Here is a 14,848-nt window from a genome sequence, read left to right on the forward strand (position 1 = left end):
CAACGATCATCGCTTCTTTGCATAGTCAACTCCCGGAACATTGGGCCACACTGACCACACTCTTCCTCCTTGAGGGACTTTCTTCTCTTGGCTTCTTGGTCCCCACAGTGTCTTAGTTGAGCCTCCATGTCACTGGTCACTCACTCTCAGACCCCTCTGTGAGCTCCTCCTCTTCCCAGCTTCTAAGGTTGAAATGCTGGAGGTCCTAGTATTCAGTCCCCATCTGTCATTCTGTCTCCTCCCAAAGTGATCAGATCCAGTGCTGTGGCTTTAAATGCCTCCTATAGCCCAAGGACTCTCAAACTTACAACCCGACTTGATGTTTCCACCGATCTCCCAACTTGCGCAGCCAGCTGCTCACCTGACCTCTCCATGCTGATGTCTAAAAGGCCCCTTCCTCTTAACCTGTCTAAAACAGAAAGCTCGATTGTCCCTGCGGACCCTGCTTCTCCTGCAGTCTTTTCCTTCTCAACGATGCCACTGCCATCTACACAGTTACTGAAACCGAAACCCAGAGTCCGTCCTCAACTCCTCTCTTCTCACACTTCACTTATTAGCACAACAGCAGAGAAACATAGCTTGACCTTATTACCTGATCAGGAAAAATGTATCAACCCCGAGATAGAATGGGCCGCTCCGAGAAGAAAGGTACAGCGGGTTTTTAAGCACTCTGGTTTCCCATTCAAGTACATTATCTGCAACAAATGTTAAAAAAAAAAAAAAAAAAAGGTGTCTTTTTGTTTAATGGAAGAAAATCATGTGATGTCTCTTTTCAGAAAAAGCAAGAGGAACACCTTCAATTTTCAGTTGTGTTGGAAGGGCTTTAAGAATCACTGTAATTCACTTAAACGGAGAACTTAGACTGGGAACAAAAGGTGGTGCCCAAGGCCCTAACTGTCATTCAAAGGCTTTGAGCTCCTTTGTGCTCCCACAGTGGCTGCGGCCCCTTGGACTGTTCGTGGACTGGTGCAGATCACCTGGGGGGATTCTTCCAGTGGCCCTGGACTGGCCCCTCCCCTCAATTCTGATGCCTGTGTGTGGTCAGAATTTGGAGGGTACCGCTGTTCCTGATGAGAGTGCTTCAGGAGGGTAGCAACAGGGGCAAGGCCAAGAAACTCTGATTTGATACTAGGGCACCATGTGTATTTCTGCTTGCCTATTTTTCAGGAAGAAAAAATATGTTCATTCCTGGCTTCACTAATCACAACAGGAGGGAAAACCCAGCTCTTTGGGTGATGAAAATACAATACCAGGTATCCACCTGGCAGCCAGGTGGCTGATTTATACCTAGGAGGAGTTAAAGGAGCCACTGGACACTGGCCTGGAAATCTCACTTATGGGCGGCCACGTGCTGTGTCTCCAAAGCAGAAGGAAGGCTGCTCGTGGGCGAGGCTGCCAGCCTCCCGGCCTCCTGCCCAACAAGATCCCAGCACACCAGAGAGTCTCTCTTCCCTAACTGTTCCTAGAGTAAAGGCTCGTCAGCCCTCCTCACCCAAAGACAGCCATGCGGTCATCTGACTGGTGTGTCCCGAGATGATCCAGAGGAGACTCAAGACACGGATGCCATTCAGTGCAGGGCAGGTGCCGCCTGGTGTCTTTGTGGTCCAGATGGCCGGCACATTCTTCTGCCAAGAAAAGCACTGCAGAGCATGAGCCACAGCTCCTAGAAACCCTAGGCAAGAGCAGAGGGGTTACCGTCCACCCCGACAGCCAGACCTATCCACGCACTACCCCACAGCAAGAGCGAGAGGGATCTTGGCAGTCACCCGGAAGCTCTCTGGCTCTGACCCTGGACTGTTCAGGTAGGGGCTCCACGGTTGGGTCTTGGTCTATCTGTGGACTTTCATCCTTGGTCTCCCTTCCCTTTGAACCTTGACCTTCCCTAACAGACCTGACCTGAGTTCGGTACCCCACAGGCCTTGCACAGAATGCACTGCCCAAGCTCAGGCCCCAGGGACGCCAACCCCTGAGCCTGATCCTGTTTGAGGAAGTGTTGAGGGGAAGGAGAACATAGATGTCAGTGGGAAACCACATGATCCGCAGAGCCAGCATGTCACTTGGAACAACATCTTTGGTGCACTTCCAAGGACAAGTTACTCATGAATAACGACCCAAACGTAGGCCAAGGTACAGGCACAAAAACGGAGGGGCAAGTGGCACAGCAGCTAAGGGTAGGGGGCAGGCCTAAGAGACACTCCTGCTTCTGAATCTGGCTGTTGTTTATTAGCTCTGTGACCTCTGGCAAGTGAATTAACTTCTCTGTGTCTGTTTCCCCATCCGCAAAATGGAAATCAAAGGAGATCTTATCATCACAGGACTATCATGTAGAGCAAATGGGATAATACTTACATTAATAAATCACTTCGAGTAGAGGCCAACCCACAGTACGTGCTCATGAGAATGCAGCTACTGCTTCTTTTTAAGCCCTATCGCTTTAAGAATGGTCAATAGTATCCACTGAATTTATTCCCTTTATTGTTTTTTAAATTGAATTTGACCTATCCTGAGAGCCAGTTAAATGGCTGGAATTGTGAAAGGGCAGCTCCAAAGCTCAAGCTGCCTCTACGAGATTCCTGTTTTCCCCTGGACAGAGCCCAGTGCCGTAAACACCGGGTGCCCTAACAGGCCCTCGCAGAATTAAAACTTACCACCAAGCTCTGGCAATTTGAACCACTCTCTTCAATTGAAGAACTTAATTACCTAACATTTGGAAGCTCCAGCCGTAAACAGGAGTTTCTTGCACGTAAGTCACTCATTGTGCTTGTGTCTCTGCCTGAAGCCACAACACTCACCCGTTTCATTCAGAAGGATTGTCACTCACCAGGAGCTGGCAGTGAGCGCAGCACAGCCAGCGGGTTCCTACACCTGATACCACCTGGCTACCTCCCCCCGCCCCCGCCCCCGCCCCCGGTTTCCTGAGAAGCCACAGGCTGCGACAGAGAGATACAGGACCTGGGCTCTGCCAGGGTTGGCCAAGTTCTTTAACCTCTCTGAGCCTCGGTTTTCTCACTTTTAGAATAGGCACGATTTTTGGCAGGGTTGTTGTGAGGATTCTAGAACAATGTCAAATGTCTGGCCCAATGCCCACCATGGCAAGCAAGCACTCCATACATTTTGTTATTATTTTTTTCCATCTGTAGTCCCCTCAAAAGTGAACTTATCCATCAGTGGTTTGTAAGTCCTCTGAAATAACTGGTCTGTAGGAAGACATTTGTAAATGGAAAGTATTACGAACCATAGAGGCATGGCGGGATTGGATGAAATAACGCATGTGGTCACTGGTTCTCAAAGTGGGGGTCCCCGGGCCAGCAGGTTCAGCATCACCTGGGAGCTTGTTAGAAATGCACATTCCCAGGCCCCACTGCAGCCCTACGGAATGGGAATCTTTGGGTTAGGGCCCAGCAATTTATGCTGTCACCCGCCCTGCAGGTGGTCCTGATGCATGCCCACGTGGGAGCCCCGCTGGCTGTGACAGCGTTTTAGAAGAATTTGCAGCCCCTGTGGCGTTTCTCAGTCACTAGCACTGCAAGGCCACCTGAGGCGACAGACCACGAGGTAGGAGCCCTGACGTCCGGGGGCTGAAATCCACAGCTACATATTTACTTCATGGAAACGTCCTCACACATTCGCTCGTATTTTTCCCATCTAAATAGCAAAGGGCTCCTGTAACAGGAAACCAGTCTAACCTAACACACCCGGAGTGTCTCGCTCATAGTGGGGCTCGTTTGGGGCGAGGAAGCTAAAGTTTCAGTTCCTGACACCCTACCAGGTGTGTCTGCCCTAAATCCTGTGATCTAGCCCTAAAGTGCAGGGCTCTGTGCACCGGCCCCAGATGAACGCAATGGTGAATTTCGAGGCCGTAGTCCCCCCTTCAATCAGAGTGAGGAGCCCGTGGCACGTTCGTGGCCTCCAGCTGCTGCTTTCTCGGGAAGTCAGCCCGGCTGAGCAAGAGGCGTTGGCAAGTTAAAGCCCTGGCCCTTTCTCCCTCTCCCGGCTTAACTGAAGAGAACGCAAAAAGGAGGAATGAATCTAGGAGGAGGTAAGTACACGTCATCTCATTTAATTCCTCCAATAAATCCCATCAGGTGGCCTGATTTACACATGTGGAAACTGAGGTTCATGAAGGCCAGTCTGACCAGGGCCCGAGTTAGCCACCGCGGCAGGTGTGTTGGGGGTCGCTGAGCACCTGCTCGCTCCGCCACGCGGACTGCGGAACTGTCGTCAGCGCCGCCAGGGGACGGACAGGGGTCCAGACCCACATCACGTGAGAAGTAGTTGAGGGATTCTGAGACTTGGCGAGGCCGTCGTGACTGTCCCGAATATCAGATGGAGCTGTCATAGAAACAGGAGGGCAGTTCTATTCTCTGGGGCCTTAGATGGCAAAAGCAGGGCCCCCCGGACGGAAATGACAGGGTGGCAGGGGCGGACTCCTGCTAGGAAGCTGACAGTCGGCACTTCCCAGAGCGGATGGGCTCTCAGGGAGCCTCTGACTTGGGGAAGGAGGTTGCACCACGAGCTCTAGGCCTTCTCAGCCCCTCCTTAGATTACATGTACGTTTACATAAATGCGGTTTTTTGTTTCAGCTGTTTTTGGGGCTTTTTGTTGGTGTCCTGGCTGTTTTTGTTTTGCCTCAAGACCCAGATGGGATCTGAGAAAATCAGGGCTGTGCCTTCCACACTGGGCGTCTCCCACACTGGCCACGTTGTCATATATTCAGACTCTGCTGGTCCGTTCACTGAAGTTTGGTTTTATTTTTATCCCCCTAGTTGGAGTAAGGAAGGACATTTGTGTGGGCCTAACGGGCATCTGCCAAAAGTTATTCCGCATGTTCTAAAGGCATTCGCATGACCAGGCTGTTTTTGTGAAAGAGAGAGAGATTCTATTAATATTTGCCGGGCCAAACAGGCAGGTAGAAATGAAGGTCATTCTCTTCACTTTTTACTGAACACGACACGGGGTGACTCACTGAAACGCAGCCCCTCGCTGCCCTGTGCCGGGTTGTCTATTTCTGGCTCAGACACACTCCGCTGTGTGAATGAGCTTGTGTTGCACACTGCCCCCCTGGCTCCAGTCTATACGTAAATCATTTACCTCGGTGATGACACAAATCTTCCGTGGGTCATGTGTGCAAATATGACACTGAAAATAGATGTTGTGATCCTGGAATTGTCCCTTAGAGAATGACTACAGTGAACCCCCAAGTTCTGTTCTAACCTAGTCTTTGATTAGCACAATCACACACTGGATAATTGTACCCAGGAAAGAAAGCAGCATTTTTGGTGACCTTGCCTGGCCTGAACGCACTGATGGGAAACAAAGACTGAATTGTAAAGAGCAGAGATCCGGCCCCCACGCTGACATTTAGAAGTCGCTGGGCATTCACTAGAATCCAGCACTGCAAGAATTATGTTCCAACTGCACACTCTAAGTCACCTCTCTTGGGTGGTCTTAGTTTCATTAAAACGCCTACTTTTTCCTCCGCTCGGGGCTTCTGACAGTGAGAGATGGGCCGGGCAGTGTGTCCAGCGGACGCTGTTTCTTTGTTCCCGGCTCCCGGCCTCTCTCAAAGGCAGACTCCCGTAACTGGCCGAAGGAGCCCCATGTTCCGGCGATGTCCTGCGGTCTGACCCCAAGCCCCTGGCTGCCACGTACACAGTCCCAACCAGAGGCAGGGAGAGACCCAGCAAGGTGATGAACCTGCGGGGAGAGGACACACACAGCCAAGCCTTATCTCACACGACACCAAAACAAGACGCAGAGCAAACAGCCCTGTGCAAAACAAAATCGCTTACTATTTATGCGGGTTAAATACTTATCAATTTTAAGGGTGGAGAATGACATTCTAAGAATAAAAATAATGAAAAAACTACAAAGGGAAATATTAATGGATTTCATTTAACTCCTTACTATAATTATTTTAAAAATTACAAACAAACAAAAAGTAACCAAAATACTGAGGAAGAGGACATGACTTTGCAGTTGATATGACTATGATATTATATATAACATCCTTTATATGTATCATAAACTTTAAAAATCAATAAGAAACCAGCTAAGACCCACATGGAAAAGGGGGTGAGGAGTATGAATTTACAAAAGAAAAATACAAGTGGCAGATAAACTCAGGAAAGTAAAAACCTCTTGATACCAGTTTTTTAAAGATGTAAATTAAACCAATTTATTCCCCTATCAAATGGGTTCCAATTTTAATAAAGCTAGTGGCTTTATGATGCTGGTGAGAGGGTCGGGAAACGGACATGGACATTTCATTTCCTACTAAGGGGCAGGATAAACGAACTGTTCAATGATGCAAGAGTTATGACTCAGCAATTCTATTCCTACTTAATTTACCCTAAAGGACGATCCAAGATGTAAACAAGAAGTAATGAGCAAGATGCTGTAGCACCTGTAGGAGAGGCAATGCCTCAAATAAAAGAACTAGTTTCCAGTGGTCACCTGACAGCTAGGAACAGGAATATTTGGGGACAGAACCCGTTTCTCAGTGGTTCCGAAACCCAGTCATGTTTGAGTGTGGCCAGCTTTCCCCTTGAACGCTTTCACATTTTCTTGTTTGGCTGCTATAACAAAATACCGTAGCCTGGGTGGCTTATAAACAACAGAAATTTGTTTCTCATAGTTCCAGAGGCTGGGAAGTCCCGGATCAAGGCGCTGGCAGATTCAGTGTCTGGTGAGGGCCCACTTCCTGGTTCACAGACGGTGGCTTCTAGCTGTGTCCTCACATGGTAGAAAGAGCTGGGGAGCTCTCTGGGGTCCCTTATAAGGGGACACTGATTCCATTCATGAGGGCTCCACCTTCATGATCTAATCACCTTTCAAAGTCCCTGCCTCCTAATATTATCACACTGGGGGTTATGTTTCAACATGATTTTAGGGGAACACAAACATTCATAGTACCCTGCAAACAGGCAGCACTGGCCAGACATCATTCAATGAATGAAATTATATGTTTAAATGCAGCTGGTGAGGGGAAGTCGATAAAACAGGACCAACAGATAGCGTCTCAACCAGGTCCCTCCGATGCCCGTACTCACAGACACACGGCAGCAAACGTGTCCAGGGGGAACGTTCCAGCAGCACATCTGGCCACACTCCCACCCGACGAGGAGGAAGAATTTATTGTAAAGAGAGAGAGGGAAGGGGCCAAAAATGAAGTATTTCTGAATCTTAAAATATCTACCAGGAAAGAAAAGGAGATTACAATACTTTAGTTTGCAATATAATGCTTTACATTTTCCCAAGTGCTTTCATAACTATGATTTCAAAACGAAATTTTGACAGTAAAAAGAGCAGATATATTTGAATATATCTGATTTACAGAAGGGGAAAAATTGGGTGCAAAGATGCTGAAACTCATAGAACTAGGAACTCTTAGCCCGGCTGGGAGTGGACCCAGGTCTCTGGAATTTTCAGCCTGCTCTCAAATCCTTTCCCAGCACACAGCGCTAGGAATGACAAGCTTAAAAATGTGCCATTGCTGGCTCAAATCATTTGTGAGCAAGTCCCCCGGAGAGAGAGATGTGCAACATAAGTTGGAAAAATACGATGGAAGCCCACAGCCTGGGGAAAGGTGCCATCTGAAATTGAAGCTAAGAAGCATCAACTTAGGGCATAGCTGATGAGGCACTGGGAGAAATTGTTTGTAAAGATCTTTCTGGTAAGACTAGGACAGTTGTCTCAAACTCTCGAGCCTCAGAATTACCTGGAGGGCCTGTTAAAAGGATTACTCTCTGCTTCCCCTACCTACAAGCTTCTGATCCAGGAGATTGGGGTGTGACCTAAGACTTTGCACTTCTGACAAATCCTCAGGTGCTCCTGCTGCTAATCTGGGAGCCCTCTATGATAACCAGGACCAGGGGACTTCCAAAACCTCAGCAAACTATGGGGACACAGTTTCCGCCTTGGTAAAATGGGGATAATAATAGTTCCAACATCATAGGGTTGTTGTGAGAACTGAATGACACAATAATTGGAAAGCACTGGGAAGAGTGCCTGGCATGCAGTAGGAGTTTAATAGATGTTGGGTGCTCCTCGTGCTGCCTCATCTCACCTCACTACATTGCCTGATTCAGAGGCTCGGGTTTGAGCGAGCTTGCTGTGTGACCCTGGGCAAGTCACTTCACCTCTCTGGGTCTCATTTCCTCATCTGTGTAACAAGGAAGGATGGGTTGGACACAACATGTTCTAATGTCCCTTCCACCTCCAATGTTCATGGTTCCCATGAATCGGTGACCTGAAGGTTTCTGCAATGTCCAGAAAGGCAGCTGAAAGATGAACATATGTGATTAATTGTGATTCTGAATTGTAACATGCGAAGGGTGGAAACAAGAAGGAGGAGTCATCCATGCCCCCATCCCTGGCCAAGAACGGGGATGCTTGACCTAGGTTACCAGCAGGTCCCCACAGGGCACGTGGCAGCAGAGTTCTGTGTGAGCGGATTCCATTTGCCCTGAACTGATGCTCCTCAGAGCTACTTCCTGCTAGGATTTTATCTGACTCTTCCAAATAAACACTTCCGCTGAAAAAGAATGTGTTGACCAGCCAACACATGTCTGCTCCCCTTGGAAGTTCTATTTCTAATTTTAAAGGAATTAAGTATTCTGTGTGTGTGTGTGTGTGTGTGTGTGTGTATCAACCACATCCTGGGTCTAAATCCTGCCATAGTAAGTCAGTCCAATTGGCAGCCCATACACATTCAATCAGCCCTAACTGTCTACACTGTGCCAGATTCCAGGTCTACATGGGGGAAACAAAACTTTTATTGGAAACCTCTGTTGGATCTGTTTTCACCCATTTCTCACCCCACCCCAACCTCTTCACTAACACAAGGCCAGCTCGGACCCTTTCTATAAACTCCCCCCTTCTTTTCTCTCCCCCACTGTCCAAAGCGCCTCCGGTTTGTTACACACGCCCATGCCTAGCGCTCAAAGTGAGCATGAACATGTCTTTCCTGACGCCGTTTCCTAAGAGCAGGCACACGTCCTCTGTTTGCTGACCAAATTGTAGGTCTCCTGAAATGAGTGACTCCCAGTTGTTTGAACCCCCGCCCCCAGCACATATATGTGATGTCTCATACAAAAGGCAGATACGAAATTGCTCCATACATATTTTCTGAATTGAATTGAGAACAGAAAATGGTATTCCGTGAAATGGTTTGAGTTCCTTTGGAATCTTTAGCCAACAAGGCAATTCTGTGGGTAATTCAAGGAGTTACTGGTGAAAGAGCCCAGTTGTCTGGATCAGCACTTAGGGAACCGGTAAGAGAGAGCTGTGGGGGGTCTGTCTTTGCAGAGCCAGCACCTCTGTCCTACTGCTCAGTCCTAGCAATGCTGACGGGCAAAGCAAGGTGAAATTAGCCTAACACAGCACAGGAAAGAGACGGTTTACAGCTTATTATCGAGGACTGTTAAATACTGATTCTAAGCAGCTCAGAACTCATTGCTTTTGGCCACTGCAAACCGGGACAGTGTGATCATCATAAAATACTATAAAGTTTCTGATGGGACAGGCTTCGAGCGAGTCCCTGAGAATGGAAATATGTCACCCTTCAGTGTTGTGTCTGAAGAAAATTTGCCAACTCAGTTTTAATCAGACCCTTAAAACAAGCCCCTTCTGTTTCAGCTCTTGGTGCAGTTCCTTTTATCAGGTGGGTCACCTGCCTCACAATCAAACTTCAGTGGGATTTGCCTGACGTTTGTCAAGCACACTCTGAGTCCTGGGCTAGGTGGCTGGGAGTCACCATCCTCCCAACTTCTTGTTGTGTTTAAGGGAACTCAGATAATCTAGCCAGACTAGAAAGCAGGTATTAGGTGGTGTTCTGGGTTGAATGTGTCCCTCTAAAAAGGTTCAAGTCCTAACCCGTGGTACCTGTAAATGTGAACTTATTTGGAAATTGGGTCTTTGTAGATAGAAGCAATTTAAGATGAGGTTATATGAGGTTGGGGTGGGCCCTAAATACGGTTTGATTGGTGTCCTTATAAGAGGGAAATTTGAACACAGAGAGACACAGGGAAGAACACCACGTGTTGGCGGAGGTAGAGATTGATTGGAATGATGTGTCTGTGAGCCAAAGAGTGCCGAGAACTTCTGCAACCACCGCCACCTAGGAGAGAGGCATGGGACAGACTCTTCCCTCAGGGCCTCCGGAAGGAACCAATCTCTTCAACACCTTCACTTTAGACTTTTAGTTTCCAGAACCGATTTAGTAATGTTTTAATGAAAGTCACAGCCCATTTCCAGAACAGAAAAAATTTCTGTTGTTTCAAGTCACCCAGGTGGTGGTCATTTGTTACAGCAGCCCTGGGAAATGAATGTATTAAAAGTGACACCAAAATGCATGGATCTGGACCTTCAGGGAAATAGCCTATAACTGGGTTTCATAAACATCACACCCAAGTTCCATCTCGACTCTGAACATTCTAGTGTTACAATTTTTATTCTCAGGAATTTGTGTAAAGTCTGTTGGGTGAAGTTTTACAACATTCTATGGCAACAACTGTGCCGTACTTTGCCCTTTGGCCAAAAGCAATATGTTCGGACCTGCCCGTGCCTCTCCCTCCCCTGCAATACTGCGGTCGTTTTTGCTTGGCCTGTCTCCTGCGGGGTCTCCCCTCTCCCCTGCTCGGGATGAGTATGGTCTGTGCAAACAGCTTCCGCCTGGCATCGCTGAGCTGGCTGTTCCCACATCCGTATTGGATATATTGGCAACTCCATCAAAAAGTTTTAAGGAATAGCTGACGAATCCTTTCCAGATGGGGACCTCTTCCCCCTGGGCAAGGACCTCCGATTTCTACCCGCTGCCTCTGCACTGAAGCTGGAGAAACGGCTTGGCAGCGAAGACGAAATTCCACTAAGACATCCCACCCACATCAGCTCAGCTCACACCAACCAGGCTTCCGCTTCCTCAAAGAGAAGCTTCACCTTGTTCTTCTCCAAAGTCTTCTTTCACAAAGCATCTTTTTATCAGTAATTATTTCTAATGTTCTATTTTATCCTAATGCCAACTCTTGCTAGTAAGCTTAGCGTGGGTCTGAAAACTAGGCTAATTGATCAATCTCTTAAATAATAAAGACCATTAATTATAACTCATTAGACTTAGGAAGTCACCTACTCTCTTAAAATGCTAATTTAATAATAACTGTAAATTTATCTTTGTTTCTAGGATATTTATGGTGTGTCCAACAAGAATTGAAATTTGAATTTAATTTATAACAATTTGTTGGGGTTTTTTTTTTGCAATCCATGAAATCCTTGACTAGCTAGATAATGTACTCTAAGCTGTAAGATCATCACAAATTCGGAAGACAGTTTAAGGTTATTGAAACTAGCTGCAATATCAACACTTTAAAGGAGAACTCTTAATAATGTGTCATATTCGTTCTCATTTGGATGCCCAGAATAAAAGGACACTGGTGGCCAAAAGTTTAGGCTTTAAAGCTCTTGCTTGGAAAATTTTGAAAGACTCAGAGGAAGTCAAACCAGTTTCCATGGAGACTAAAATGTATTCCTTCTGCATACGTAAGGACAGAGGGATTATAAGGCCAGGCCACAGAGTGATCGAGCCAGGCTGGGCCCATCCTTCACTGGACGGAGGAGGAGACTGAAGCTTGGGGTGATTAAGTGATTGGCCCAGGATCACACAGCTGGGAGGTGTCAACCAGGATCAAATGCTGGGCTCTTAACGCTAATCCCTCACAACACACTGACCTCACACGATCCTAGCTCAGAATGGCCTTGCAGGCTTGGCAGGTGACAGATTGCCACATGTGGGCCAGAGCACAGAACACTCACGCTATGGAAACCAGATACCACCCCCATCCTTCCTGCAGGCCTAACCAGGCAGCTGTGAGTGTGAGAAGATTGTTAAACTTTCAACTTTTATTCCATAAAATTCAGCTCCTACCTCCTCCTCATTATCTTTCTCTTCCTTCCTGCCTACTGCATTACGATTCCAGCACGTCCCAAGCTCCCCCGAACTCCCCTATCCTCAGTTTATTGGTTTGATCAAGATGAAAGGTGGGTTCAACCCTGAAGGAATTGCCTTTCTTGGTTCTAAGGAACTGGGGTTTTTCAAACTTTGTGCGGAGACGATAGTTCCAGCAGGTGTTCTGTCTGTACCTACCCAGCTGAGACATCACAGTCACGTCCTCTTCAGCACAAGAATCGGGGACACACACGCCCACACTGTAGTCGGCTCCATCCTGGGAAACACAATGCCACAGTGTCCTTTCATTTCGGCGTTCACAGCGTGTGGCATGATCATTTCTAGGTAAGGCCGCTGGTAATTAAGCAGACTCGGAGAGGGAAGAGCAGAGTGTTGCAAGAAGAAACACTTTCTAATGTCTCAAGAGATGGCTTTTCCATTACAGAGTAGCTCAAGCGAATTGCCAGGTGCATGAAATGCACCCACATTTAATTTAAAATATATCCAAGGCTTAATGTAGCTGATTATTTAAAAAGCAGCCACCGGTTTTGGATAATCTGCCCAGTGCCTCTCTCTTCCATATTAGACATCAAGAGTTGACTCTCCTACAATTTTCAATACAATTTCCAAGTTGCCATTTCATGGTAGCAAGGCACAGTGAATCAAGTAAAGATTTCATTAATGAATCAGGCCAATAATTAGAATGCCTGTCCCAATAAAGACAACATCAAATTATAAATGAAATTTTCTGGGATGGTTCTTCTAAACACATTAACTTGCAGGATTGGGTAGGCCTGACCTTTTGCTTTGATATCAAAACTGTTAATCTGCTTTGAAAATGACGTTTGTACACACTGATTAAACCCTCAAACAATCACTACCCCATCCCTCAGCAGGACAAATGGAGCTAGGTGATAATCTCCCCATCTCCACAGTTAACCATGGTAAGATCATTCAGAGCATTCTTATCAGAGAGCTGGGGTTTCTTCTTGTTATTTTATACAATTGTTTATTAGCCAACTAGTAATGTCTTTTTCTTTTAGTGTTGTGTGACACACATAAAATCTATCTTTGTGTTTAACAAGAAGCTGTGCCATTCCTAGTTGTTTTTTTTCCTCCCTGAGCAGTAAAAGGATTAACATGTTTTGAAGATAGTGATCCCTGCAACCTTGGTCATCTGATTTAGTAATATTTTCATAAAAGTCACGGCCCATCTGCTAGGATTACCTCAAACTTGTGTTTGGAGCTCTGTTTCTGGAAAAGGGGTTAAGGATAATGTGTGGACTTCCTCCCTCTGGTATTCCGAAAACTGATGGTGTCTTCTTTTTCCTCCCCCTACCCCCGGCCCCCGCCCCCCCAGTGGAAAAAAAAAATACTAATGGTGATAGTGTTCAGGAACTGCATTTTAAGCTCCTTGGTGTGACCCACACTCTGCCGTACAATGATGTGGTTCCTCGACAGTAAGGATGCAGAGTAAGGATTTGATCTGGGAGAACGGTGAGTGCCCTAGAAACCCCAGGGACAGAAGTGTCCTGCTGGACTCCAGCAGCACTTGAGCCTGATGAGGACAGAAGAGAGCTACCGATGAACTCAAAAAGCAAGTGTAGGATTTGCTGTTGAAGTTGCTGGCCAGGGTTTGACCTTGGATTCCCCAAGGTCACCCAGAGGTCCTGCCCCATACACTGTGGTAGGAGGAGTAACTCAAGGCCTATGCAGTTTGTGCACAAGTGCCTCTTATAATGCCCCACACTCGGAAGATGCTCAGCAGGTTTCTGCCAGCTATTTAAAAGTTAGTTTTAACTTTTTGCAAAACATGGTTATAGTTCTTTGGATTTTTTAATCAAGAAAAGCCATCCATGGAGTTGAATATTGTTCCAAGTCATGCCATTCATTTATCCTTCAAGAGCAAGCGTGTGGGTCCCCCATGCTCACCTGCAGTACACGAAGCTTGCAGTACTGCCCTCGGAAGCCCCCCTGGGGCGCGTGGGCGGAGAGGCACTCGCTGTAAGATCCCAGCCTGTCTATGTTTCCGTTAAGAACATTGCTCCCAAGCTTCCCCGCGGAGTCATACACTGCGTTTCAAAGCAAAAGAAGTTTGCAAAATTAACTTCCTTGTGTCACATTTAAATGAATTTATAGGTACTTGGCTCCACCTTCTTAACCTTTCAAACTTATATGACTGGAAAAGGAAGAGAGACAGATCTAGTTATGTGCCACTCCTTGCGCCTGCATCTTGCACTCACAGCCCCTGTCATGGTGGCAGGGGGGAACAATGATGTGTTATGCCTTTCTGTGCTATTACATGGTCTGTCAACTTGCTGAAAAAGATGGAGAGTTTGGTTTCTTTCAAAAAAAAAAAAAAAAAAAAACCACCAGCCTGAGCAAGAGTGAGACCCCATCTCTACTAAAAATAGAAAAATTATCCAGACTACAAGTCCCAGCTACTCAGGAGGCTGAGGCAGGAGGATTGCTTGAGCCCAGGAGTTTGAGGTTGCTGTGAGCTAGGCGGACGCCACCACACTCTAGCCCTCTAGCCCGGGTGACAGAGCCAGATTCTATCTCAAAAAACAAACAAACAACAAAAAAAAAACCCCAATGCTTTCTGAAGAGTGAAAAAAGGTAATAAAATTTGGTAGCTTTTCTTTTCTCCCCCCACCCCCACGCACATCCAGGAGAAAATACTCATGTCTTGAAAAAAATTGTATCTGGTTTTGTGAGACGTTACTTTGGAGAGAGTTAATTTTTTTTTTAACCTTAGAACAGACAGGTGGCCTGATGAAGTTGACGGCACTCTCAGCTCTGCTCCTGCAAAGCCCCTCCATCGTTTGTGCTTGTCTATGTCCTTTCTCCTTCACTTTCAAAGTTTGTTTCCTTGCATCATCACTCATCTCTCCCTTTCCCTTTCCC

The 14,848-nt window shown here is 46.8% G+C and overlaps 1 protein-coding gene across 1 annotated transcript in view; it reads right to left on the reverse strand.

The window, feature by feature from the left end:
• LOC138383160 (O-acyltransferase like protein-like) overlaps positions 1-14,848 on the reverse strand; it is a 54,627-nt gene that overhangs the window by 28,379 nt on the left and 11,400 nt on the right. Inside the window, exons 2-7 of the mRNA XM_069467837.1 lie at positions 13,874-14,013; positions 12,140-12,218; positions 7,053-7,194; positions 5,471-5,697; positions 1,493-1,672; positions 593-695 (exon numbers count right to left, since the gene is read on the reverse strand). Of these exons, the coding sequence (XP_069323938.1) occupies positions 593-695; positions 1,493-1,672; positions 5,471-5,697; positions 7,053-7,194; positions 12,140-12,218; positions 13,874-14,013 (871 nt within the window). The remainder of the gene's footprint in view (positions 1-592; positions 696-1,492; positions 1,673-5,470; positions 5,698-7,052; positions 7,195-12,139; positions 12,219-13,873; positions 14,014-14,848) is intronic.

This window comes from Eulemur rufifrons, chromosome 5, assembly GCF_041146395.1.
Source record: "Eulemur rufifrons isolate Redbay chromosome 5, OSU_ERuf_1, whole genome shotgun sequence".
Lineage (NCBI taxonomy): Eukaryota > Metazoa > Chordata > Mammalia > Primates > Lemuridae > Eulemur > Eulemur rufifrons.